The sequence below is a fragment of the Crotalus tigris genome, unplaced genomic scaffold (assembly GCF_016545835.1).
Source record: "Crotalus tigris isolate CLP2741 ecotype Arizona unplaced genomic scaffold, ASM1654583v1 scf7180000020216.623372, whole genome shotgun sequence".
NCBI lineage: Eukaryota > Metazoa > Chordata > Lepidosauria > Squamata > Viperidae > Crotalus > Crotalus tigris.
The window spans coordinates 575,499-600,131 of NW_024097909.1; the positions used below are offsets into that span (position 1 = coordinate 575,499).

The following is a 24,633-nucleotide window of genomic DNA, read 5'->3' on the forward strand; positions in this document are numbered from 1 at the left end:
GGCAGAAGCGCAGAGAAGGCGGAGCAACCGGCCTCCCTGCCTCTCCCCGCCGCCTCTCCGCGGGGCTGGCCTTCCCGCCTTCCCCGTGGCCCGGTCCGCTCCGCCGCTGCGCCCCGGAGAAGCCCCTCCCGGCCAAGCAGCCCCTCCCTTCCAGCCGCGGGCAGCGGAGCCTCCCCCTCCCCTCCCCTCCCCCACGAGCTGCCCGCCCCTGGTCCCGCCCCTCCCTCGACCGGAAGCGCCGGCGGAGCGGGAGAGCGCGCGGGAGGGCGGGCGCGCGGTCGGTCGGCGCGGCGGCGGCGGCGGCGATGGAGCCGGGGGCGGCGTCGGGGGGCGGCGCGCCGGCCTTCTCGCCCGAGTGGATGGCCTGCCTGCTGGCCGAGGCCGAGGCGCTGCTGGCCGAGCGGGTCTCGGCGGCGGTGCGGGCGCGCTGGCGGCGGGAGGTGAAGCTGCCGCGGATGAGCCTGGAGGGCTGCCTGGAGCAGCTGAGCGAGGCGCGGCGCGGGCGGGAGGCGCTGCTGGCGCGGGACGGGCCGCTCTCGGAGGCCAAGCAGGAGCGGCTCCAGACCTTCCTGCGGCTGGAGATGGCGCTGCTGCGCGAGATGCAGGCGCTGCGCGAGCGGGCCCTAGCCTCGGCCTTCGCCGTGGCCAAGAAGGGCGAGCCGCCGCCCGGCCTGGCCCGCGAGGAGCCCGGGGAGGCGCGCCGGCCGGGCTCGCCGGGCAGGGAGGAGGGCGCGGCGGCGGGGGGCGCGGCGGCGGGCGGCGCGCGGGTGGTGTCGGCGGCCGAGGCGGCCTCGCAGGCGAAGGCGGCGGCGCAGCGGGAGGCGCTGGCCGAGGCGCTCTGGGAGCCGGGCGGCGTCGGGGACCTGATCGCCAAGGGCGGCGACCTGCAGCTGGCGCTGGAGCAGTTCCTGGGCGAGCGGCTGGGCGAGGCGCTGCGCGGGCTGGAGCGAGCGGTGCGCGGGGAGGGCCGGGCGCGGGTGCGGCAGCTGCTGGCCGTGCGCGACGCGCTGGAGCGCGAGGGCGGCTGGGCCGAGCGCGCCGGGGCGCTGCGCGGGGAGGCGCGGGCGCTGCGCGGGGTCGGCCGGCCGGGGGCGCTGCGCGAGGCGGCGGCAGCGCTGCGCGACTGCCTGGCCGAGGCGCCGCTGGAGGAGCTGCGGCCCGCGCTGGAGACGGCGGTGGCGCTGCTGGAGAAGACGGACAGCTGGTGGGTGGCCTGGCTGGAGAAGGCGCTCTGGGCCGCCCCGCTGGAGGAGGCCGAGGCCGCCCGGCGGCAGGCGCAGGCCCTGAGCACCGCCCTGGAGCAGCCGCCGCCGCCGCCGGCCCCGGAGGAGCCGGAGGAGGCCGGGGCGCTGCTGCTCCTGCGCGCCCTGGAGGGCGAGGGGGCGGAGGAGGCGGCGACGTCCCCGTCCCCGCGGTGGGGCTCGCTGGAGGAGATGCGCGACGCCCTGCAGAGCGCGCCCTTCGACGAGGTCTTCGCTCTGCTGAAGCAGCCGCGGGCGCTGCGCGAGGCGCTGCAGGGCAGCCCCGAGGCCGAGGAGCCGGGCGAGCTGCTGGCCGTGCTGGAGGCGCTGGAGGAGGCGGCGGCCTTCGGGCGGGCCCGGCCGGGCGCCTGGCGGGAGCAGCTGAGCGCCCTGCGGGGCGGCCGCTGGGAGGAGGAGGCGGCGGCGCTGCTGGAGAAGGTCTGGGCGCTCAAGACGGAGGTCTTCCTGCTCGCCTCCGACCTGGACCGCGAGGAGAAGGTGACGGCGCTGGCCGAGGAGCTGCGGGCGCTGCGCGAAGCCGCCGCCGCCGCGCCGCTCAGCGACCGGGAGGCGCTGCGGGAGAAGCTGGCGGCGCTGCGCGAGGCCCTGCGCGCGCTGCCCGTGCCGGAGGTGCTGCTGCTGCGCGCCAAGGCCAAGGCGCTGCGCAAGGCGGCCACCGACTTCTGGACGGAGCCGCTGGCGCAGGCGGACCCGCTGCTGGCCGAGGCGGACGCGCTGCGGGAGGCGCTGGCCGGGTCGCCGCTGCGGGAGGCGCTGTGGGGCAAGGCGGAGGAGCTGCGCGGGGCGCTGCGCGAGATCGCCAAGAAGAAGATCAGCGTGCTCTCCTACTACCTGTGGAACGTGCTCTGGAGCCCCCTCTGGAAGAAGGTGGGCGACATGCAGCGCGCCCTCTGGAAGACGCCGCGCAAGGAGGAGGGCGCCGTGCAGGAGAAGCTGGCCGACCTGGAGCACGCGCTGGACGAGATCCTGGAGGACAACCTCAGCGGCCTGCCCCGCATCCTCTACGCCCTGCCGGGCATCGTGACGGCGCTGCAGAAGAAGGTGCACGCGGTGCGCGAGAGCCTGCAGGAGACGCCGCCGGAGATGGCCGTAGCCCTGCAGGGGAAGGTGGTGGCCATGCAGGAGGCGCTCTGGAAGATCCCCTTCAAGGAGGCCCACCTGATGCAGGAGGACCTCAAGGCCTACTGCTTGGCCCTGCAGAGGAAGGTGGAGGCCTGGTGGGCGCGCCCCTCCTCGGAGGGAGCTCCCTCCAAGCGCTGCGAGGAGCCCAAGGCGCCCCCGCCCAGGATGGAGAGGTGGGACTCCGGCTGGACCAGGAGGAGCGCACCCAAGCCAGGTAGGCCCGCCCTGGGCAGGGTAGGGGTCCCCGGGGGGAGGTTGGTTGGGGGACCCGTGGGGCACCTTCTGAAAGGTCCTCAGGGCAGGGGGAGCCCCTGCTGCAAAGGCCAAGTGGGGGGGGGGCAGGCCAGGGAAGTCTGTGCCAGGGGTGTCCAGCCTCTGGCACTTGAAGACCTGTGGACTTCAACTGTCTGTGCCAGGCGTGGGCAACCTCGGCTCTTTTATGACTCGTGGACTTCAACTCCCAGAATTCCTGAGCCAGCCATACAGGATGGGTGGGGAATTCAAGTGGCTGAGGTTGGACGCTCCTGTCTGACGTGTTATTGAGCGTTGTCCGAAGAGACGGGAACGCCACAGGCCTCCCTTGGCTCGGAGAGAGGGAGAGAGGGGCCGGGCCTCCTGTGGGCACCACGTTGGCCGCCTCCATCCCAGGGGCTGCCTGGCTTTGCGGAGAACCAGCCCCATTCTCTAGCTGAACCCCTGAGGTCCCTCCCTTCCCCCCCCCCCCGGGAGTGAGGGTTAGGATCCCAGTCAGGATCGTGCCCCTGATTCCTTCTGTCCTGGCCCTGATGGGACCCCCTCCTCTTTGGGAAGGAGGGTGGGCGTCCTTCCGGCTTCGGTCTGTTCCCTAGGTCGGCTGCTGGGCTTCGTGGGAAATGGGCTCCCCCGATCCGTGGCCCCTTCGGCCCCTTTTCTTCCTTCTGGGACCTCTTCTCTGCTTGGTGCCCTCAGGGGCTGTCTGGCTTCAGGCCTCGCCTTCCCTCCCTCCCTCCCTCCCTCCTTCCCACCCTGTCGGAAGGAGGGTGGCCTCCTGGGCTCCGGGACGGCGAAGTCTCAGCAGCCGTGTAGAGAAGGGCAGGTTTTCCTCAGGGTTGATCTGTGGCCATCTTTGTTTGTCTGTCAACCTGCTGATCTCCGCTCTAACGGAGGGAACCTCCTCTTTTAAGGGGCCGGTTCAGGGGCTGCTGCTGAGCTGGGAGAAGGAAAGAGGCAGCAGCGGGAGGTTTCCTCTCCAGCTGCCCTGGAAGCGCCTGGGTCACCAAAGTAAGAGACGCTTCAAGGGGGGACGGGAGGAGGGGGGACTCTTTGGGGGTTCAAGGACCATTTACCTTCACCTCTCTTTCCCTAAACCAGGGGTAGGCAACCTCGGCTCTTTTAGGACGCTGGACTTCAACTCCCAGAATAGCTGGCTCAGGAATTCTGGGAGTTGAAGTCCATGAGTCCTAAAAGAGCCGAGATTGCCTCCCCCTGCCCTAAACCCTAACCCCCCTCCCAATTCTTTTTCCTTCGTGTCCATCTCTGAAATAGCCACTGGCCGAGCCACAGCGTGCTTCGGCTTCAAGTGAGCAGCTGCCAGGCACGCCTTTTCTGGTCCTTTTTCAGCCCCGCCACCGTAGAAGCCGCCACGGCTGCCGGGCCCACCCGCTTCCAGTACTCCGCGCTCAAAGCCATCCCACACTCCCATTTCCAGCAGCGGAAGGACTGGTACGAAAACACCGACCAGGACCTGCGCGATTACGTTGTGCAGAGGCTGTGAGTGTCCCTTTTTTATGGTTTTCCTTTTCCTAGAGGTTAGGAGGGGCTCAAGCGCGCCGGGCTGCGGCTTGGAAGAGGCCGCGGGGAGGAAAAAGGGCTTTGATGTTCCTTGTTTCTATGGGGAGAAATATTAACAAAAAATAGAAACGAGTGCTCGCTCTGCTTTTTATTCTCCTCCCGCATCGTTTTGGAGGTGGGCTTCGAAATTCAGTCTGCTTCCCCCGGCTGTTGTAGAGCTGGAGCTTCTCAAACTCCTTTGCGTCGTCTGGGGCAGGGTATAGAAACAGTGTGTGTTTTTAAAATGATTTATTTATTTGGCTGTATCAGCTGCCCGACTGTTTTGCCAGTCCTGGTGAAGGCCGCGGTCTCTTCCCCTCCCCCTGCAGGGTCCACGCCATCTTTCCAGCTCCTGACTTGGCCGTCCTGAAGGACCACCAGGTGGAGAAGGTGGTCTCCTACGCCAAGAAGGTGGAAGGGGACGTCTACCAGTCGACCAACCACTGGGTAGGGGGTGTTCCTCTCCCCCTCCTCCTCTTCCTCACCCAGGTCCCCCTTTCCCCCTTCCTCGGGCCCAGCCGGGGCGTGTGACTTGCGCTTTGCCTGCCCAGGTCGAGACTTCGCGTGTCTCTTTCTGAAACGGGTCACCAGGCCCCTTTAGATCTTTCGGGGGTCTTCTTGGTCTACAAGCCCCTGAACCTGGCCTGGGTCCCGTCACCTCCCACCTCCCAAATGGAGGAAGAGCCTAGGCCAGGGGTCTCCCAACGTGGCCCTCAGATGACTTGTGGACTTCAACTCCCAGAATTCCTCAGCCAGGCACGCGTGCTTGGCTGAGGAATTCTGGGAGTTGAAGTCCACAAGTCATCCGAGGGCCACGTTGGAAGACCCCTGGCCTAGACATAGCCCCCCACCCCCCCAGGGGACCCTCTTTTTGGGTGCGCCTTGAGGGCTGACCGGTTGAGACGATGGTCATCGCCACTCAGGTGGTTCTCCTCTTACCACCGTTTGTTTAGTGACCGTTCAAAGTTACAAGGGCGCTGAAAAAAGCGACCTGGGCATTTTCCACAGTTACGGCCGTTGCAGCATCCCCCGGGTCACATGATCAGAATTCAGACTCTTTGACAATTTACGTTTATGAGGGCCGCAGTGTCCCGGGGTCGTCTGATCCCCTTTTGCGATCTTCTCATGAGCAGAGTCCATGCAGAATCCAGATCGCTGAACAGCCTTGTTAACTAACTTAACAGCTGTGCTAGGGAAGGTCGCAAAATGAGGCAAAAATTCACTTAACAACTGTCGCACTTGGGAAGAGAAATTTTTGAGCTCCCTTGTCAAAAGTCAAGGACCGTCTGGAAGTTCCCTGATCTGTGAAGCTCTGGAAGGTGGCCTGGCCTGCTTGGCACGTGAGAGTCCGGAGTGTCCCAGCTCCTCTTCCTCCTCCTCCTCCTCCTCCTCCTCCTCCGAGATGCCCCCATCCTTCAGGGTCCCCTTGGCCGGTTCCTTCCCTTGCGGTCCTCCCGTCTGGCCCACGCAGTTCCCTTCCCTTCCCTCTCCTCCTCCGCCTTCAGAGGCAGAAGGGGGGAGGACAGAGGCTCTTCCTTCCTCTCCTCTCCCCTGGGGCTCAACAGCTGAGAGGAGGACCAAGTATGGCCCCTTTGTGGGAGAAATTCACGCCCTCCTCTAAAACATACAACCTTTGCTGCTTTCCAGGACGTGTACTGCTGCCTGATTATGGTGAAGCTGTTCAGAATAGAGAAGGAGCTGAGAGAGAAGAGGGCCCTCCGGGGCCAGAGACCAGGCCTCGAGGACGACCAGGCCTCGCCCGCGGGGCGGACCCAGCCGCTCAGTAAGTGCTTCGCGAGGGACCACAGGGAGACGGGAACACGAGCGGCTTGTGAACCCACTGCCGGCCCTTCCAGACTTTTCCCCTCCGGACCCCCCCCCCCCAAAATGGTCAGAACCGCCCTTCCCCTGGGCTTCAGCCTCACTTTAGAATAGAATAGGGACCTCGGAGGTCTTCTAGTCCAGCCCCCCGCTCGAGCAGGAGAACCTTAACACAGAGGTAGGCAACCTTGGCTCTTTTATGACCGATGGACTTCAACTCCCAGAATTCCTGAGCCAGCATGACTAAGCATGGAAACCTCTCCCTGTCCCCTCAGCATGGCTGGCTCAGGAATTCTGGGAGTTGAAGTCCACCAGTCCTAAAAGAGCCAAGGTTGCCCAGCCCTGGGTTCCATCTCAGATAAGTGACTGTCCAGCCTCTCCTTAAAAATCCCCAGTGATGGAGCGCCCATGATTTCTGGTGGCCAGCTGTTCCACTGGTTTGTTGTCCTCATTTAGCTAGCTGGCTCAGGAATTCTGGGAGTTGAGGTCCACGAGTCATGAAAGAGCCAAGGTTGCTTTCCCTTGGGTTAGGATCTCTTGGCTGCAGCTGCTCTGTCTTGCTGAAAGCCCCCTTGAAAGTTGGCGGGAAGTGCAGGCCACCTTGCGGGGGGGGGCAGGATTTTCTGGTCCTGGGTGCGGAAGACGCGTCCTCCTTCCTCCCCTTTTAGCCCAGATGCTTTCCGGCATTTTATATCCTGTGTCTTGGGCGCGAGCGTTGTTTTTTTCTAATAAAATTGTTCTCTGGAGGGCTCTGTTGCCCCTACGGTTGGTCCTTCGGGGGTCCTGGATGGCAGCTGCCTTTTAAAGGTCTTCAACGGTCAGAGATTTTGTTCCTTCAGGGATGGTTGATTGACAGGTTGGAGCAGTTCAGAGCAACAGACGGGCGGCTGTCCTTCCGTTTCTGGGATGATGCCTCCCCCAGGCTGCTTTTGGCTTTATCTTGTGCCTTTTGGGCAGTTGTGGTTCCGCCAGTCTTTCTTCTCCCTCCAACCGGCCACAGACTCTGCCTTTGGAGTAACAGAACCTCTTTAACACAACCAGAAGCTTTTAACTTCTCCGTTGTACTTTCCGAAACTTGATTTGCTAATCTGTGACGTAGATGTGTTCCAAAATGTCTTCCTTTTGTCCCAGTGGCGTTGGAAAAGTCCAGGTTGTGTTCCTGTATGTGGGATGTCTTTGTGTGTGTGTATGTTTGTGGGTCTTTTGGCCAGCATGGGGACCACTTCAGCGTTGGGGGCTTTTTCACCTCCCTTTGCTCCAACAGCTAAAGCTCCCAGCCTCATCACTTTCCAGCTTCTTAAAAGAAGGTTTTTGGTCTGCCATTTATTTTGTGGTGGTTTAGATAGGAGGGGTGTGTGTGTGTGTGTGTGTTGCTGCTCTTTAACTCAACGTCCTAACTCAACATGGGCAGCCCCTCCCTGATTGGAGCCACCGGTCTGCTAGCAGACCTTTCCCGAGGGGGAGACCCCCCACGTCCTTTGTCCACTGTTTCTCATCATGCCAAGACCGGGTCTGGCAGATCTCCTGGGTCAGGCCTGGGTGTGTCCTGTGCTCTATTCCGCCCTGCCAGGCAAGCAGCCTCTTTGTTTCCGGGAGCTTTTAATTTTCCTCCTTTCTTCCTCCATCCTCCTCGCCATCTTTCCTTCTCTCCGAAGCCTCAATGTCCCTTCGGTTGCTCTCCTCTGCCCCGGGGGCTGCCTTGGGCGGTGGCCCCGAGTGGCCCTGCAGGCACGAAGCCTCCTTACCAGCCGTTGTTCCCTGATCCAGCAGGCAGTGGAGCCAGGATTCCCTTGGCCTTAAGTAGCGCCTCTCCTCCTCCTTCATTTGGGGGAATAAAGGAAACCCTGACTGCGGTTTTCAATCATAGACTTGTTTTTTTCTTGCCGGCTCTTCCGATATACCACCTACAATCGCATTCTGTGAGACGGGCAGGTGTATAAAAGTATAATAATAATAATAGTAATAATAATAATAAAGTTGGAAGGGACCTTGGAGGTCAACTAGTCCAACCCCCTGCTCAGGCAGGAAACCCTACACCATTTCAGACAAATGGCTGTCCAGTTTCTTCTTAAAGACTTCCAGTGTTGGAGCATTCACCGCTTCTGGAGGCAGGTTGTTCCACTGGTTAATTGTTCTCACTGTCAGGAAGTTTCTCCGTAGTTCTAGGTTGCTTCTCTCCTTGATTAGTTTCCATCCGTTGCTTCTTCTTCCTTTCTGGTGCTTTGGAGAATAGCTTGACTCCCTCTTCTTTGTGGCAGCCCCTGAGATATTGGAATACTGCTATCATGTCCCCCCTTGTCCTTCTCTTCGTTAAACTAGACATACCCAATTCTAGCAACTGTTCCTTATATGTTTTAGCCTCCAGTCCCCTAATCATCTTTGTTGCTCTTCTCTGTACTCTTTCTAGAGTCTCAACATCTTTTTTGCATTGTGGTGACCAAAACTGGATGCAGTATTCCAAGTGTGGCCTTACCAAGGCATTGTAGAGTGGTATTAATATTCACATGATCTTGATTCTATTTCTCTGTTCATGCAGCCCAGCACCATTTTGGCTTTTTTGGCAGCTGCAGCACACTGCTGGCTCATATTTAGGTGATTGTCTACTAGGACTCTGAGATCCCTCTCACAATTACTACTATTGAGCAAGGTGCCACCTATGCTGTACTTGTGCATTTGGTTTTTCTTGCCTAAATGTAGAACCTTGCTTTTTTCGCAATTGAATTAAATTTTGTTAGATAGCGCCCAGTGTTCTTCTATAGCTCTCTAACTTGCAAATATTGTGATTTTGGAGAACACATGTTATCACTATCTTTAAAAGTAAAAATGTGACATGTAAATAGACAATCAAAAGTGAAAAATCTCGCTGTTGCCACCTTTAAATGATAAAATGTCCGAGTTCTGGTGCTGCATCCTTTCTCCTCCTTTGGGTAGCCTGTTTTAAGCGTTGTGGGGGTTACAGGCTCTGCCCCTCGTTCCTTCAGAGGTCTGGGTGTTTACAGGCCATTCGGAAATGAACTGAACTGGACAGCTGGACGGACGGCCTCTTTTCTCTCAGGGCTTGTCTGTTTGGATTCTGAAGTCCCAAAGCAGTTTAATTTTATCATTTTCTATGACTTTCTCTATTTTATGATCCTACCAGTTCTTGCTTACAGGCAAATGATATTTCTTGCAGATCTTCCAATGCACCATTGTTGCTACTTTGTCATGCCGCTGCTTGTAGTCAGTCTGTACGATCTTCTTGCAGCAGCTTAGCAGGTGGTCCACTGTTTCTTCAGCTTCTTTGCATAGGCGGCACTTACTGTCTGTTGCTGTATTCTCAATTTTGACTTTGTATGCATTTGTCCTTAAAGCTTGGTCTTGTGCTTTGCCTTCCCATGCCTCTATTCTGTTCTTCATTTGGTCTTTCTTGTAGGCCAGTTTGGTCTCTCCAGTAGTTAGTAAGCCTTCCTGATATACTAATTTCAGTGCATCTTCATCATTGTTCTTCAGATATTCTTCCAAAGCCATTTTTTCTTCTTCAACCATCTGATGTACTTGCAGCATTCCACGCCCCCCTATTTACCTTGGTAGATAAAGTCTGTCAATGTCACTGCGTGGATGAAGGGCGTGATTCATTGTCGTTATTTTTCTGGTCTTCCTATCCATTGCTTTTAGTTCTGCTTGAGTCCAGGCCACTATTCCAGCTGTGTACCTAATGACTGGAATTGCCCAGGTGTTAATTGCCTTCACGGTATTTCCTCCATTGAGTTTGGACTTTAAGATCTTCTTGATGTATTCTACTCTCTTGATGTATTCACTTCTAATCTTTTTCTTGACTTTAGTTGTGCTTGATGTTGTCAGCTTGAAGGATACCCAAGTATTTGTAGTAATCTTCCTCGTCCAGACTCTTAATGTTATTTTTGTGGGGCATCTTGATTCCTTCAGTTTTCATTATTTTTCCTTGTTTAACAGTAAGTGTGGCACATTTGTCCAAGCCAAACTCCATTGCAATATCTTGGCTATATATACGGACAGTGTTGAGCAGCGATTCTATTTCAGATGATGTTTTTCCATACAGCTTCAGATCATCCATGTAAAGGAGGTGGGATGTTGTTGTTGTTATTGCTGTTGTTGTTATTATTATCTGGCCCTCAAGGGTGAAGTTGCAGGGACTAAATGCACTTTAAGCCAGGCTGGTGAGCAAACTCTTCTGATCGTGTTTTGCAAAGATGGAATCCCCTTATATGATTTGTTTTTACTCGTCCTTAGACCACTTCGCCTTTCAGTGAAGCCGCGGACGAGATTTTAATAAGCTTGTTTTTTGGTTTTTTTACAGGCAGTCAGCTGGCCACCCCAGAAGTGCCTCTGAGCCCTATCCAGGACCCCCCAGGTAACTTCCTTTCACTTTCGTTATCGCCATTTATAGCTGGTCACTCCATCTTGGTGTCGGCTTTTCCTAAACCCGAGAACCCCAATATTTAAGCTAGCTCAGATGAGAAGGGCTAAAGCGATACGGAGCCTTCACCCGTTCGGCCTGGCCAAAGTGGAGCCTCAGCCGCCCGACTCACTCTGCGGAGATGCCCGGGGCCTCTTCGCGGGCGCCCCCACTGGACAGGCAGTTTGTGGTGGTGGGGGGATCCAGCCAGGTTTTCTCTTTGTAGGTGGCATCAAGCCAGCATCCTGTTAAGCCTTTGCAGGTTTTATGTAGGCTTGTTACGGGAGCACCGTTTTTCTACCTCGTTAAACCAGAGTTTGCAGTTTAGGATGTTGTGTGAACCCGTTTGTTTCACTGCCAAGCCGAATTTCATGGTTACAGAGTTGGGGCTGGGAGCAAGTCGCGTTCGGGCGCCGCCTGCAGCTCCTGAGCTGTGCTGGGGTGCCTTTTGCAGGTGTGAGCCAGCTCAACCCCATGTCCATTTGGACCATCCAAAACTCTCCCGCTTCGATGGACGCCCGGGCAGACTCTCCGTTGAACCCGCCTGTTCAGACGCACAACGAGGAAGCAACGCTGATGGTTGGTTCCCCCTACCCCTCCCTTATTCTTCTCTGCACCCCACCTTCCTCTGTTTAATTAAAGGCCGGGTGACGTCAGAAACCAGGATAATATACAAAAACACCTCAAGGGAGACGTCACTCGCCTTCTCTCTTTCTTTCCTCCCTGGCTGTTCCTTGGGCATCTTCCTATCCAAGGTGGCCTCCCTGAGGCCATCCAACCATGACCCCCTTCAGCTCCTCACTCCCTCCCTCCCTCCCTCCCTCCCTCCCTCCCTCCCTCCCTCCCTCCCTCCCTCCCTCAGGGTGTGGCTCTCACTGGAAATTATTAGTGTGACTCTCCAAGGCAGACATGGCAAATACATGAAGGGTGTGTTTTGTGTGTGTGTGTCCTTCCTCCGGAATATGTTTGCAGCTCTGCCAAACTCAGTCCTGCAGTGGGAGGGGAGGGGTCCTTTTCTGGCCCCCTCCTTCCAGTATCAAAGAAACCCCGTCTCATTTCTGGGTGGGAACAGCCCTCAGCTGGGGAGGTGGGGCTGCCCCGGTGGGTTCAGGTCCGGAGAAGCCCCCGGCCCTCTTCTCGTGTGTCCCCCTGACGCCTGGCATAGGTGCCCTTCACACCCGTGCCTGGTAGCCCGATGGCTCGCCTTGTTTGCTAGATGGACGCCTCTCCACCTTGGACGCCTCAGCCCCAGAGCGCGATGAGGGCCTCTTCAGGCACTTTCCCGGGTCCTCCTTTGGCCCCTGACAGCCAGTTCCTGCCCCCGCATCTGCTTCCTGCCCCCGTCGGAGCTCTGGAGACCAGCCGGGTCGTCTTGGGGGAATCGGCTCTGGAGGGCGGCGGAGGAGTCGGAGTCCAGGTAGGCCCTGGGGGGGCAGTGGGGAAGGGGGGGCCCTGCGCTCCCCTTACCCACTGGGGGGGGGGGAAATGGGGAGTTTGAGGGTTGGCAAAGATCTTCATATTCGTATGTGTGTGTGTTTCTCTTGGAGTCTCAAGTCTCCACTTCTCTGCTGCCATTTCCTTAACCTCCATTTTTCCTGAGCCCCTTGCAGGCAGCAGAATCGCTGCCCCTCTGCCTGGTGCCCCACGCAACGTCTTGAGACCCCGTGGGGTGCCAGGTCTGCCAGCCTCTGCAGCTCATGTGTGCCCTGTGACTGGTCCTGCCGATCCCTCTGCCCCTGAAGTTGGGGGGGGGGATTCCATCTGTTCCCCCTCCCCCCAGTTGGGACAGGGGCCCTTTGCAAAGAGGGGCCCCTGATGGAGTTTGATGGGCTTCTGAATGCTGCGCCGACGGCTCTTCCTCCCAGCAGGATCAGGATCCTGGCTCCCCTCTCTCTTACTCCGTGGCCACCGTGGCCCCTCTTCCTCCTCACGCCTCGCCAGGGGCCCAGGGTCAAAGCCCACCCCTGGGGCCGATGGCGGCAGCAGCACCAGGCCTGAGCCCAGAGCCCCAGCAGCAGCAATCGAAGCAGTCCCCACCGCCCTGTCCGAAGTCGGCCCCGACCCCTGGCCCCCTGGTGAGTGCCGGGTGGGTGGGGGTCTGCGGGGGCTGAGTCGGCCTCCAGCTGCGGGGGCTGAGTCGGCCTTCCCTCTGAGCAAGGAAGTTGTTCTTCCACCGGGTGGGGGGAATCCTTTCCTTGGGCTCTTCTGAGGGGGCCCCCCTGCCCCTCTTCTCTCCCACCCTCTTCTGCCCCTGCTCGGACCTCCAGGACGCAGGAAATGCCTTTTCCACTTTGGCAACTGTGCAAAGGCCTCCTGGCAAAACCCAGCCGGTGGAGGGAAGCCGTCCGGGGGGTTGGGTGGGGTAGGGGGCCTCAGGTGCCCCCTTGGCCTGCAGAAAATCTCAGGCCAGAGAGAGGTCGAACCCGGGTGCTGGAGTGGGGCTGCCGGTCCAAGGAGGGGCTCCGCCTGCAGAGCACAGAGGGAACGTGGAGCTGGTTGGTCTCCAGGGTGTACCCCCAAATTGCTGGGGGCTCCAGGACCCTTCTTGGGTTTTGCCTCCAGAGCAGAGCTGCTTCATTGTCGGTGCAGGGGGCGGCCTTGAATTCGGAGAAAAGGGGCTGAAGGAGGGTTTTGGGGGTGGACCCTGTTTTCCGCCAGGAATTAAGGTCCCAAGGAGGATCCAATCCCTTCGTCTGAACTGCCTTCCTGGCAACCATTTCTGACTTTTGTTTCCATCAGGGGGACCCCCACTTTGGGAACAGACAGGCCACCTGCCATGGGCTGCTGGGTAAGCTGAGTGAGTCCAGTTCTCTTCCACGCCTCCCTCCTGGGCCCCTCCTGGCCGTGGCCTCTGGAGGACACGGAGGTCCCCCTCCCCAGAGCCCCCATGTGGGAGAGCGTCTCCCACCCGCTTGTCTGGGCAGTGCCAGGGGGAGGGGGCCCAGGCCAGCTGCAGCTTCACAGGACGTAGCAACTGGAGGCTATTCCCCTCCTCAGGACCAGCCGGAGGCGTCTGATGTTCCTTTCTGGGAGGGTGGGGGCCGCTACTGACCCCCAGCCCCCCTTGTGGTTTCCCTGGGTGGGAGGACCAGGGTCTTGGGGAGTCGAGCACCATCCTTGAGCCACCAGGGCAAATCTCCCCCCCTCCAAAAGGTGGACCCCAAATGTGTTTTTCCAAAGCTCCTCCTAGCCCTGGCCGCAGGTGTTCCTGGAGGCATAGAAAGTGCCCTTCCTTTGCAGGTAAACGGCGGAGACTGGCGGAAGCAGGCTGGAGGGCGTCTCCTGCCGGACCCTCCCCCTCGGCCCCGCCCGATGCACCAGCGCAGCCCTCCCCCTCCCTCGTGACACTTGAGTCCCTGCACCGCTCGCTGGAGGACCTCAGGATCTCCGTCCTCCGCAATTGTGAGTGTGGCAGGCCTCTTCTGGGACCCCTCCCCCCTCCCAACCTGACAGGAGAGCAGCCCCACAAGTGCCCCTTTCCCCAATCCCCCGTTCCTCCCCAATCCCCACCTCACCTGACCCTCCCCCCGTGGCTTCCCTTCCGCAGTGGGAGCCGTGCACAGGCAGGTGGAGGCCCTGGAGAAGAGGCTCAACACGCTGGAGCGCTGGCGGGCAGAGATGGAGGGGCGCCGGCAGCCGCCACCGCCGCAGCCATAGCCACCGGCCGGGCTCCCTTCCGCCCCTCCTTTCCATGTACAGACGCCTCATTATCAGGACGGCTCCTCCTTTGCTTCACTTTTTATTACTCAACGTGTCAGAAACGGCAGACAATCCTCACGGCGCTCCTTGGATGGTTTGCCAGAGACGGTTTGCCTCCTCAGCCAGTCTCCACTGTGGTTCACCCGGTGCCGGACGGCTCTGCGGCCCAGTCCTGGGGGACGGGACGGCCTCGGGAGACTGAAGGTGGAAGGCTGCGGAGGCCGAGGTCGCTCCAGAAACTGCCCAGCCGTCACTGGGCCCTGGAGGGTGTGGGCACTCAGTGGGCCACAAGGGCCGAGGCCAGCGAGGGGCCGTGGGCTGGTGGGGGGAGCTGGGCTGCTCTGGCTGGTGGTGGTGGTGGGATGGCAGCCCCTTTGCCTGGAAGAGGAGCCTTCCCTTCACGACTGAGAACCACGTGCCGGACTCTGGGTCCGTCCTAGGACTTCACCTCCTCCGTGAACGTTGCCCCGGAAGAGGAGCCGGACATCGATACAAGCTTCACTCTGCAGGTAGCGTCCTCTTCTGCCCTGGGCCGGCTCGTCTGCCCAGCCAGGGGTCAGTGGCAGCTCTGCGCGGATGGCCGGACTTGCCCCTGGAGCGACGCGCCTGGCCCTGGGGTGGCCTGGACCTTAACGGGAGGCCCTCCTGAGCTCTCCCCGCTCCAAGTGGAAGCGGAGATTAGGGAACTCGCTCGATCCGATTTTAGGTTTGATGGCGGGGCGGCGTGGTTCGGAATTAAAAAGATTTTGAGCAGGGACCCGCTCTGCGTGTTTGCTGTGAAGGTGAAGGATTGTGAAGGTCAGACTCTGCCCATCCTTTGTTGCCAAGTTGCCAAGGATGAGACAGAACTCTTTTTCAGAGGGCATCATTTCTGCAAATCTCTGCCTGATGTTTTCAAGGATAAGTAAGGCTTTGAGCTTCCTTTCAGGTCATTGTAGGAGAAGATATGGGTTAGCCTAGGGGGCCCCCCAAAACAGGATTGCCTGGTCGCTCAAGAAAACTTCTGCCTTTTAATAAACATTGTTAGTTGGAAAAAACTGTCTGGACTCCTGGTTTCTTTTAGGAGAGAGAGAGAGAGAGAGAGAGAGAGATTGAATTTAAGGAAAGTTGGTTGATTCTATAGTTTAAAACTCAAAACAGGCCAAGATTCTCAAAAGAGTGTTGCCCCCAAACTTGGGCACCCCACGTTTGGCTTGGAGCTGATAAGAACCAGATCCCTGGATTTGAGAGAGAAAGAGGGAGGGAGGGAGAGAGAGACTTTGACCTTTGCAAAGGGGCGTCTTTGCCCACCCAAAAATACGAACCCCTGAATAATTCAGGCAAAGCAAAAACCATTTATTAAGGGAGTGTGTGTGTGTGTGGGGGGGTGTCAAGTCCTTTAATGGGGTACACAGACAAACGATGCAGATGTTGGACAGAGGTGGCCAGCCACCAAGCAAAGACATTGATTTCAGGTGAGAACTGAAGCACAGACTCCTCCAGATTACAGGGGTCCTCAATTGTGGCAACTTTAAGACTTGTGGACTTCAACTCCCAGCTGGCTGAGGGATTCTGGGAGTTGAAGTCCACAAGTCTTAAAGTTGCCAAGGTTGAGGACCCCTGCTCCTGATAACCTGCAGATGGCAAGATTTATAGGTTGCATTGCTCCTTCCCAGGTGGGTTTGTATCTTACTCAAAACATGCAAGTGTATTCAAGGACTGTTCAGGGATGTGGTCTCTGTGGTGTAGTTGCTGAAAAAGCAAATTCTCACATGCCAGAGAAATGGTCCTGACTGATAAAAACTTTCAAGGCCCAGGTTGCCGTGTGCTTATATCCCATTTTTAAAAAATGCTAACGATGAAGCATAAAATGGCTTCCTTGTGTTTTTGTGGGTCGCGGAGTTGGGCTTTGATGCCAGCAGGGCTGTGACGACCCTTTAAAGGGGACGGCCAGTAGGAAAAATGGGACTCCTGGATCTCTCCAGAAGGAGGGGGCACATGGCTTTGTGGTGACCTGGGCAACTGGAACGGAATTGAACTGCACTACTTGTGACTCTTCCACATTGGCCAAGCCTGTGTAGGGAGGTAGCCCACCCTGGGTGGGAGAATTGCAACTGCCCCCACAGATTGCCTTTTCCTGATGGGTTCGCTCCCCTATATTGTGCCTGGTGTTTATGAAGTGGTTTGTCATGGTTCCGACAGATGAAACTTCACAAGAACTTTGAGGCATTCTTTACCTTAAAGGATCTTTTATTCGAGTAGCATAATGTCGGCACTTACATAATTGAAGCCAAAAAATGAATTCCCCTCCCCTGGGCACATAGTATCAAAGGACAATTCCCTCTTCCAATTTACAATCATAAATCATATTCCCCAATTAGCTTGAAGGCAGGCTTGCTCTCCAGCCCACCAATTCTTTATCAGCTCTGGGCTCAATAACCTTGATTCTCACACTATGTTTAGTGTTGTTATGTCTAGCTGGACTCTCATTCACATCCCCACTCCCAGCATCATCTAACTCTAAAAGCGAAAGGGAGAAAATGGCTACATTTCTATCTGTGGTCAAGGCAAAAACATCCAATGGTAGCAGCATTGATATGGTTGTTTTGTTTCCCCAATGTTCAGATCTGCACGTGGTTCACTGCATTGTACTGCATATACCATGTTGCTCAGTTTATGTATGAGAGGACAAACCCATCAGGACAAGATTCAGCCGTCCATCTGCGTTTAAGACACAAAGGCCGCTCTTTCAAAGATAGCAGAGTCCACATTTTGGACAGAGAGGACCGCTGGTTTGAAAGAGGGGTCAAAGAGGCTATCTAGGTCAAAATTCAACAGCCCCCTTTCATCAAGAGGGGGAGGGAATACGACACCATCTATCTCCAAGAAGGCTCCACACCCATTTGCACCACTCTGGGGACCCTGGAGACCCAGATAAGCCACTAGATGGCCTCAAGGACTTTCTAGATCAGGGATCTTCAAACTTGGCCCTTTTATGACTTGTGGACTTCAGTGTGCATGCTGGCTGAGGAATTCTGGGCGTTGAAGTCCACAAGTCATGAAAAGGCCAAGTTTGAAGACCCCTGCTCTAAAAGAAGGCGAATGACCAGCTGTCTGCAAGGAGTATAAATCTTTCCGTTCCCCACCATCCAGTCAGAGCTGAAGAAGCTTCTTGGATGAGAAGCGTCTTCAAAGAAAAACAGGAAAGTCCAGTTGCCTCGTGAAAAAGCACCTTGGGGTATTTTAATAAAGTTGGCTTAAATCCTAGAGCGGCCTTCCACCCTTCTAGCACCCACCTCAGCTTGGCTGAGCTACTGGCCCCTAAAGCCGGCTGAGGATTTCCCCGTCAATCCTCTTCTGGGTCCCCAAAGGGCTGGTGGGGAAAAGAGAAACTTGGGGGTGGGTGGGTGTAACGAAGGGAGGGGGTGACAGCAAGGAGACCGAGTTGGCCAGCAGCTGCTTCCCCACACGCAGGGGTGCTCTGAAGTGAAGGAGGAGGGGAAGGCTTTGACCCTGAGGGCACCTTTCCTCTTATGACGTTGAGGGCAGATGTTGGACATTGAACATTTCAGGGTATCAAGAGAATGAAGGAAATTTTCCTCCTAAAAAAAAGATTTATTTTCCCTTATCAACCAGCAGAGGTCACACTTCAGCCATAAATCCTTCTATTTCCCCACTATTTCGTCAGAACTGAAGAAGCTTCTTGGATGAGAAGGAAACGTTTTCAAGGAAAAACCCAAGGAAGTCCACTTGCCTTTTGGAAAAGCACCTGACCTGGATGTTTGAAAATTTCCATAGACATACGCTTTAAACATTTTTTTTTTTTTTAGAAACCAGGAACAAGGGATAGGATTCGTAATGCTGGGGCAGATGATAAGTGAAGAAAAGTATGGGCATCCTGATCCTATCAGGAAGGGAAAGGCTATAAAAATGCCCTAGGAGATTCCACACCGGAAGTCAGAAAATCTGTTCAGCATCTCAGCCCAGAGAGGACTGGAGGCTAAGAGAGAGGAAGCTGCGAAGAGGGTGGAGCTTGATCTGGAGCTTAAATGAGTAAGGAAAGGATCTTAGAGGTCATCCAGTCCAACCCCGTGCTCAGGCAGGAAACCCTATACCATTTCAGACAAATGGCTGTCCAGTCTCTTTTTAAAAACTTCCAGTGTTGGAGCATTCAGTTTCTGGAGACAGGTTGTTTCACTGGTTAAGTGTTCCCTCGGAGCTCTTGCTGATCTCCGCCTCCCAGCTGTTTTTGCTTCCTAGGAAGCAAAAGAAACCGCCGCTTCTATCTCCGTGTTTACAGCATTTTGGTGAGTAATTTTTAAACGGACGGAGCAGTTTAAAGGATTTTTTGTTATATTTTAGGTGTTTATTTTTTTTATCTTTTGATTTTTACTATTTTTCCTCCTTTTCTTTGTTATACTAGTGAAAGGACTTAAGATGGCGTTTTGAAAGTGTCGGAGTTTTTTTTTCCTTTCTCTTTTGTTTTACTTTCCCTTTTTAAGGACTGTTTTTTGCTTTTGCTTTTGCTTTTGGCTTAGAATTTTTTCTTTTGAATTGTTTGCTCTTTTACTACTTATTCTTGGGATTTATTTTGGACTTTTAATGATTATAGTTTGTCTCTTTTTAAAAAATTCTTTTTTTCTTTTTTTCCTCCTCCCTTTTTGGCTGGAGGGGAAAGGGAAGTGACAATTGTGCTTTTTAAAATGGCTTCAAAGAGGCAGCAGCCTTCCTCAACACCCAAGGTTATTTCTTCTCCTATAACTTCCACTACACAGCTACAACAACAATCTAAACATGCACCACCGGCTCAGCCACCACCCTCCCCTCCTCTACCTGGACTTTCAGTACAAGAGGTTAGAGGCATAATGGGAGAGATTGTAGTTCAAATGAGAGAGGAAATGACTCAATTTGTTTCACAGATTAAATCAGAAATTAAATCTGATCTCAAAGAAGAGATAACGGGGATAAAGTCTAAATTGCAAGAAAATAATAATGAATTACGACAAGATATACTGGCAGCTGTTTCAGGTTTGGCTACTGTGGTGGTTAAGCTCGATGCAAGGCTTGAGGAAGTGGAAGACAAAGTTGACTCTTTAGATGACAAAATTCAAGACGTGGAAAGGAAGGTGGACTCCTCACAAGAAGATATTTTGATGTTTCAGTACAGACAGATGGAGTATGCTCTGAGGATTAGAGGCCTCAAGGAAGATATGAATCAAGATTTGATGGAGGTGGTTCTTAGTGATCTGGCGCTGGCTTTGGATATGGATAAAGGAGAATTACAGAGAGAAGTGGAAAAAATTTATAGACTCAACTCCTGGATTGCTAAGCAGAAGAATTTGCCCAGAGATGTGGTGATTTACTTTACAAAGAAGTCCCTGCGGAATGAGATTATACAAGCTTTTTACAACAAAAGATTTCAGATTGCCGCCCAAGATGTCATCATTCTAAAGGAAATCCCATCTAAAATTTTAAGAAGTAGGAAAGACTTTGCTTTTTTAACCAATGAGCTTAAAGCTAGATCGATGCCATTCAGATGGGAAATTCCGATGGGTATCGTTTTGAGCCATGCTGGGACACGTTACAGATTGAACACAGTTGACAAAGCTAGAGATTTCTATACTTCGGTCCTGAGTGCAGGCTCAACTTCATCTGGTCGGAAATCTTTGAGTGGTAAGGAACCTGAGCAGCAATCTGAGGCACTAGACTTGGTTTCCGCAGGGATGATAGAAGTGGCAAAGCAACGCCAAACAGAGGCTAAAGAGCAGAGGATGACTCGTGCAGCCTATAAGCGTAAAGAGAAAGAGCAACGTAAAAAAGAGCCCAAAGAGAATTCTCCTGGAAGTGCATCACCGCCGGTGGGAGGAGCAAGACCCAAGAGTTATGCAACACACGCAGCTCTGTCAGAGTTTGATGGTGTCTTCTCCAGGCTGCGTGCCAAGGGAGATGGCAAAGTTTTTGACCTGGAATGTTAATGGATTGAATTCTCCTCAGAAACGGAAAAAAATCTTTTATTATTTGAAGCAACATACCAATGATGTTATTTGTTTACAGGAAACTCATATTCTACTTAAAGATCAGAAATATTTAGTTAATGCTCGTTTGGGATCTCATTTTATATCTCCTGCACCTGGGAAGAAAGGGGGAGTTGTTATATATGTCAAACAAAACCTGCCAGCTTGTCTGGTAGAATCAGATCCCCAGGGGAGATATGTGATGATTGAACTTGGTATTTATGGTAAGAAAGTACTTATAGTTGGACTTTATGCTCCAAATCAACAACAGGAACAATTTTATAAACAGTTACACCAAAAAATAACTTTGCTTGATTATAGATCAGTGGTATTAATGGGTGATTGGAATGGTGTCTTAGACACACAAAGGGATAAGAAAGGTTCCTCTCCTTTTCTTAAACAAGCAAGGCTACCTAAAGCCTTTTTTGATATGAAAGAAGACTGGGAATTAAGGGACTATTGGCGGGAACGTAATCAAGAGGAGAGAGACTTTACTTTTTTTTCTGACAGACACCAATCTTTTTCAAGAATTGACTTTTTCTTGATTACCACGGATTTGTATAATAAAGTAAAGAATGTAAAGATTTTTCCTAGATCACTGACAGATCATAGTCCAGTTTGGATGGAGCTGATTCAAGAGAAAGAGGAAAGAAGATCCTGGAGAGTTAATGAAAATTTGTTTAGACAAGAGAAGAATGTTCAAAAACTAAAGGAATGTTTAAAGGACTATTTTGCTTTGAATATGTATAAGGGGACTTCAATGTCAATGGTATGGGATGCAGGTAAAGCATTTATGCGCGGTGTTTTGATAAAAATGAATAATTTTTATAAGCGAAATCAGATTCAGAAACGTAGAGAACTTGAAGATGAAATTAAACTAAAAGAAAGGGCTTTGATTCTAAATCCTTCTGATGAAAGTACTAAAGAATCTGTAAAGTTATTAAGGTCACAATTTAATATGTTGATAGCAGATCAAGCTGCAACCAATTTATTATTTATGAAACAAAATACATTTTGTAATGCTAATAAGCCGGGGAGATGGTTGGCTTATCAATTAAGAAAGAAACAGAGACAGAGAATAATAGAGAAAATAAATTATAAGGGCAAACTAGTTTCTCAGAAGGAATTAATTAAAAAATCTTTTTTGGATTATTATCAAAACCTATACAAATCTACTAATGTACAACTGTTAGATATAAATAAATATTTAGCTGAGGCAAGTTTTCCTAAACTGACTGAGGATCAGAAATATGAAATTAATGGTTTAATTACTAAGGAGGAAATTGCCTCAGCAATTCAACAATTGAAATTAGGGAAAGCACCGGGTACGGATGGGTTAACAGCTGTTTATTATAAAGCCTTAATGGAGGAGATGATCCAACCATTAAATGATCTTTTTAATGGTATCTTACAGGGTTTAGAGATTCCTCCTCCATGGCGTAGTGCTTTTATATCATTGATTCCAAAGGAGGATCAAGATCTTACTTTACCAAAAAATTATAGGCCTATATCTCTTTTAAATGTGGATTATAAGATATTTGTAAAAATTTTGGTAAATAGGCTTATGAGGGTGGTGCATCATCTTGTGCATAAAGATCAATCAGGGTTTATAACAGGAAGGTATATGAAAAACAATGTTAGACAAATTATTAATCTATTAGAATACTTAGATAAGAACAACCAAGTTCCTGCAGGGCTCATATTTTTAGATGCTGAAAAAGCATTTGACCAATTGAATTGGCATTTTATGCTAAGAGTAATGGAAGAAATGAATTTTGGTGAAAACATATTACAAGCTCTTAAGGTAATATATCAAAAACAAACAGCACAACTTATTGTTAATGGAGGTTTGTCGGAGGTTTTTACAATAGAGAAAGGTACTAGACAGGGGTGTCCTTTATCGCCATTGTTGTTTGTTTTAACATTGGAAATATTATTGATCAAAATTCGAGACTCTCAGGAAATTAAAGGAATATATGTTAATAAAAAAGAATATAAGTTGAGAGCTTTTGCGGATGACTTGGTTGTTACTTTGTCGCAACCTGATTATTCTGTAGTAAACTTATTACAGTTGATTCACCATTATGGTTTGGTTTCGGGTTTTAAGATTAATGTAAATAAGACTAAAATTTTACCTAAAAATATGTCGAGTCAGGAGAAGCAGATTTTGGTTAACTCGACGGGTTTGAGATTGTTAATAAGGTAAAATATTTGGGGGTGATGCTGTCTGTTTCTAATGCAAAATTATTTAAAAATAATTATGAAAGGTTGTGGGTCAGGGTACAGAAAGACTTGAAGAATTGGGAAAAGCTGCAATTATCCCTCATGGGAAGAATTGCAGTGATAAAAATGAATATTCTACCCAAGTTTCTTTTTTTGTTTCAAATGTTACCAATTTTGAAAAATGAGATTAATTTAAATGAGTGGCAGAAGGGTCTCAATAAATTTATTTGGGCAGGGAAAAAACCAAGGGTTAAGTTCAAAATTATGCAAGACTTCCGTGAGAGGGGTGGACTCAAGGTACCAAATTTGAAATTATATTATGATGCGGTGGTTTTAACATTAATTAGTGACTGGGTAAATTTGACAAATTCTGAGATACTTTATCTAGAGGGATGGGATTTACTTTATGGGTGGCATGCCTATTTAATATTTAATAAAAAAATAGATTGGGCTTTTAAATCTCATATTTTAAGAATTTCTTTACTTAGGATCTGGAGAAAATATTATAAAAGTGATTTTAAAGTACCATTATGGGCTATACCTTGGCATGCGATAGAAGGAATAAAAAGAGGGGTTAAAATGGATATGGTGTCTTATAGACAGTTACTTAAATGGGATGGACAAAACTGGCAATTAAAATCACGGGAAGAATTAGCACAAGAAAATTTTACTTATTCTTGGTTCCAATATAGGCAACTACTAGATAGATGGAAGATGGATTGTAAGGTGGGTTTTCTTAGAGAAGATGAAAATCTTATTAAGCAACTGAAGGATCAAAGACAAACCCACATTAAGAGAATTTATGGGGTTTTAGTTGAATTGGACTCAGAAACGGAACTAATTAAAGATTGTATGATTAGATGGGCGCAGAACTTTGGTGAGCCAGTTTCATTGGACACCTGGGAAACTATTTGGGTGAGAAATGTCAAATTTACTCAAGCACAGAATTTAAGGGAGAATTTTTATAAAATGTTTTATAGATGGCACCTTGATCCACAAAAAATGTCTTACATGTACCCTGACGTGCAACCTAAATGCTGGAGATGTGGTTATAAGGAGGCTTCCTATTATCATATTTGGTGGTCATGCAGAGAGATAAAAGCATTTTGGATCAAAATATGGTGGAATATCCAGAGAATTTTTAGAAGGAGGGTAAAATTTACTCCGCAATTATTTTTGTTAGGTATTGTTACAGATTGTGATACAAAGGAGGTTGTATTGATGTTAAATTTGATCACAGCCGCGAGGCTGTTAGTTGGACAATATTGGAAGAAGGAATCTTTGCCTACATTGCAGGAATGGTTTTTTAAAGTAGCTTATCTGGCGGAAATGGCAAAGATTTCGGCTTTCTTAAAGCAACAAACGCAAGAGAAGTTTTTTGCTATCTGGGACAAATGGATAAAATTTATACAATTTAGATTGGGTATACAAAAATATCATATAGCTTTTTCATAAGTTTTATTTTTATATATATTATAGATATCTTTTTTATATATATAAACATAAAGTTTTTAATTTAATTTTTTTTTTATTATTATTATTTCTTAAGCCTATATTCTGCTCTGGGAAGCTCAGGGGGGGGGAAGGGAGGGTTTTTGGGAGGGGTGGGGTTTTTTTTTTTTATATATATATGTATTGTTTAATTTTTTTTCTTTTGTATATGTTGTTTTTTGTTCTGTATTGTTCTTGTTTTTCTTGTAAAATTTATAAAACTTTTAATTAAAAAAAAAAAAAAAAAAAAACTTCCAGTGTTGGAGCATTCAGTTTCTGGAGACAGGTTGTTTCACTGGTTAATTGTTCTAACTGTCAGGAAGTTTCTCCTTAGTTCTAGGTTGCTTCTCTCTTTGGTTAGTTTCCACCCGTTGCTTCTTGTCCTGTCTTCAGGTGCTTTGGAGAATAGCTTGACTCCCTCTTCTTTGTGGCAGCCCCTGAGATACTGGAATACTGCTATCATGTCCCCTCCTTATCCTTCTCTTCGTTAAACTAGACATACCCAATTCCAGCAACTGTTCCTTGTATGTTTTAGCATCCAGTCCCCTAATCATCTTTGTTGCTCTTCTCTGCACTCTTTCTAGAGTCTCCACATGCTTTTTATATCGTGGTGCCCAAAACTGGATGTAGTGAGATTGCTGAGAAAAAGCACATCAGGAGGAAGAGAAGGAGCACCAAGACCAGTGAGAGCTGTGCGGTTGCTACTCCGCATCATCTTCACCAACCCTCCACTTTCCAATGCAACTCAGACCTTGGGGGAATGGAAACAATGGTATCCAAAGAACCGTGAAGGAGATGA

General features: G+C 51.7%; 1 protein-coding gene across 4 annotated transcripts; it reads left to right on the forward strand.

Annotated features, from left to right (window-relative positions):
- Positions 1-306: 306 nt before the first annotated feature.
- Positions 307-15,164, forward strand: LOC120318380. Of its 4 annotated transcripts, none has more exons than XM_039365908.1 (12): positions 307-2,598; positions 3,548-3,644; positions 3,909-4,133; positions 4,523-4,640; positions 5,841-5,976; positions 10,330-10,383; positions 10,883-11,007; positions 11,645-11,845; positions 12,294-12,503; positions 13,168-13,225; positions 13,669-13,830; positions 13,976-15,164. In XM_039365908.1, exons 1-12 carry the CDS (start codon positions 360-362, stop codon positions 14,083-14,085), a joined length of 3,735 nt encoding a protein of 1,244 aa, XP_039221842.1. In that variant the 5' UTR covers positions 307-359; the 3' UTR covers positions 14,086-15,164. The 4 variants fall into 4 exon arrangements, with proteins under 4 accessions (XP_039221842.1, XP_039221844.1, XP_039221843.1 ...); XM_039365910.1 differs by having other exon boundaries at positions 13,168-13,216; XM_039365909.1 differs by having other exon boundaries at positions 12,297-12,503.
- Positions 15,165-24,633: the final 9,469 nt, after the last annotated feature.

Excerpts from the sequence above, each read along its gene's own strand:
- LOC120318380 (XM_039365908.1), top strand. The coding sequence starts at position 360 with ATGGCCTGCCTGCTGGCCGAGGCCGAGGCGCTGCTGGCCGAGCGGGTC. Across the intron at positions 10,384-10,882 it reads CCCTATCCAGGACCCCCCAG|GTGTGAGCCAGCTCAACCCC; the intron begins GTAACTTCCTTT and ends TGCCTTTTGCAG. Across the intron at positions 13,226-13,668 it reads TGGGCTGCTGGGTAAGCTGA|GTAAACGGCGGAGACTGGCG; the intron begins GTGAGTCCAGTT and ends CTTCCTTTGCAG.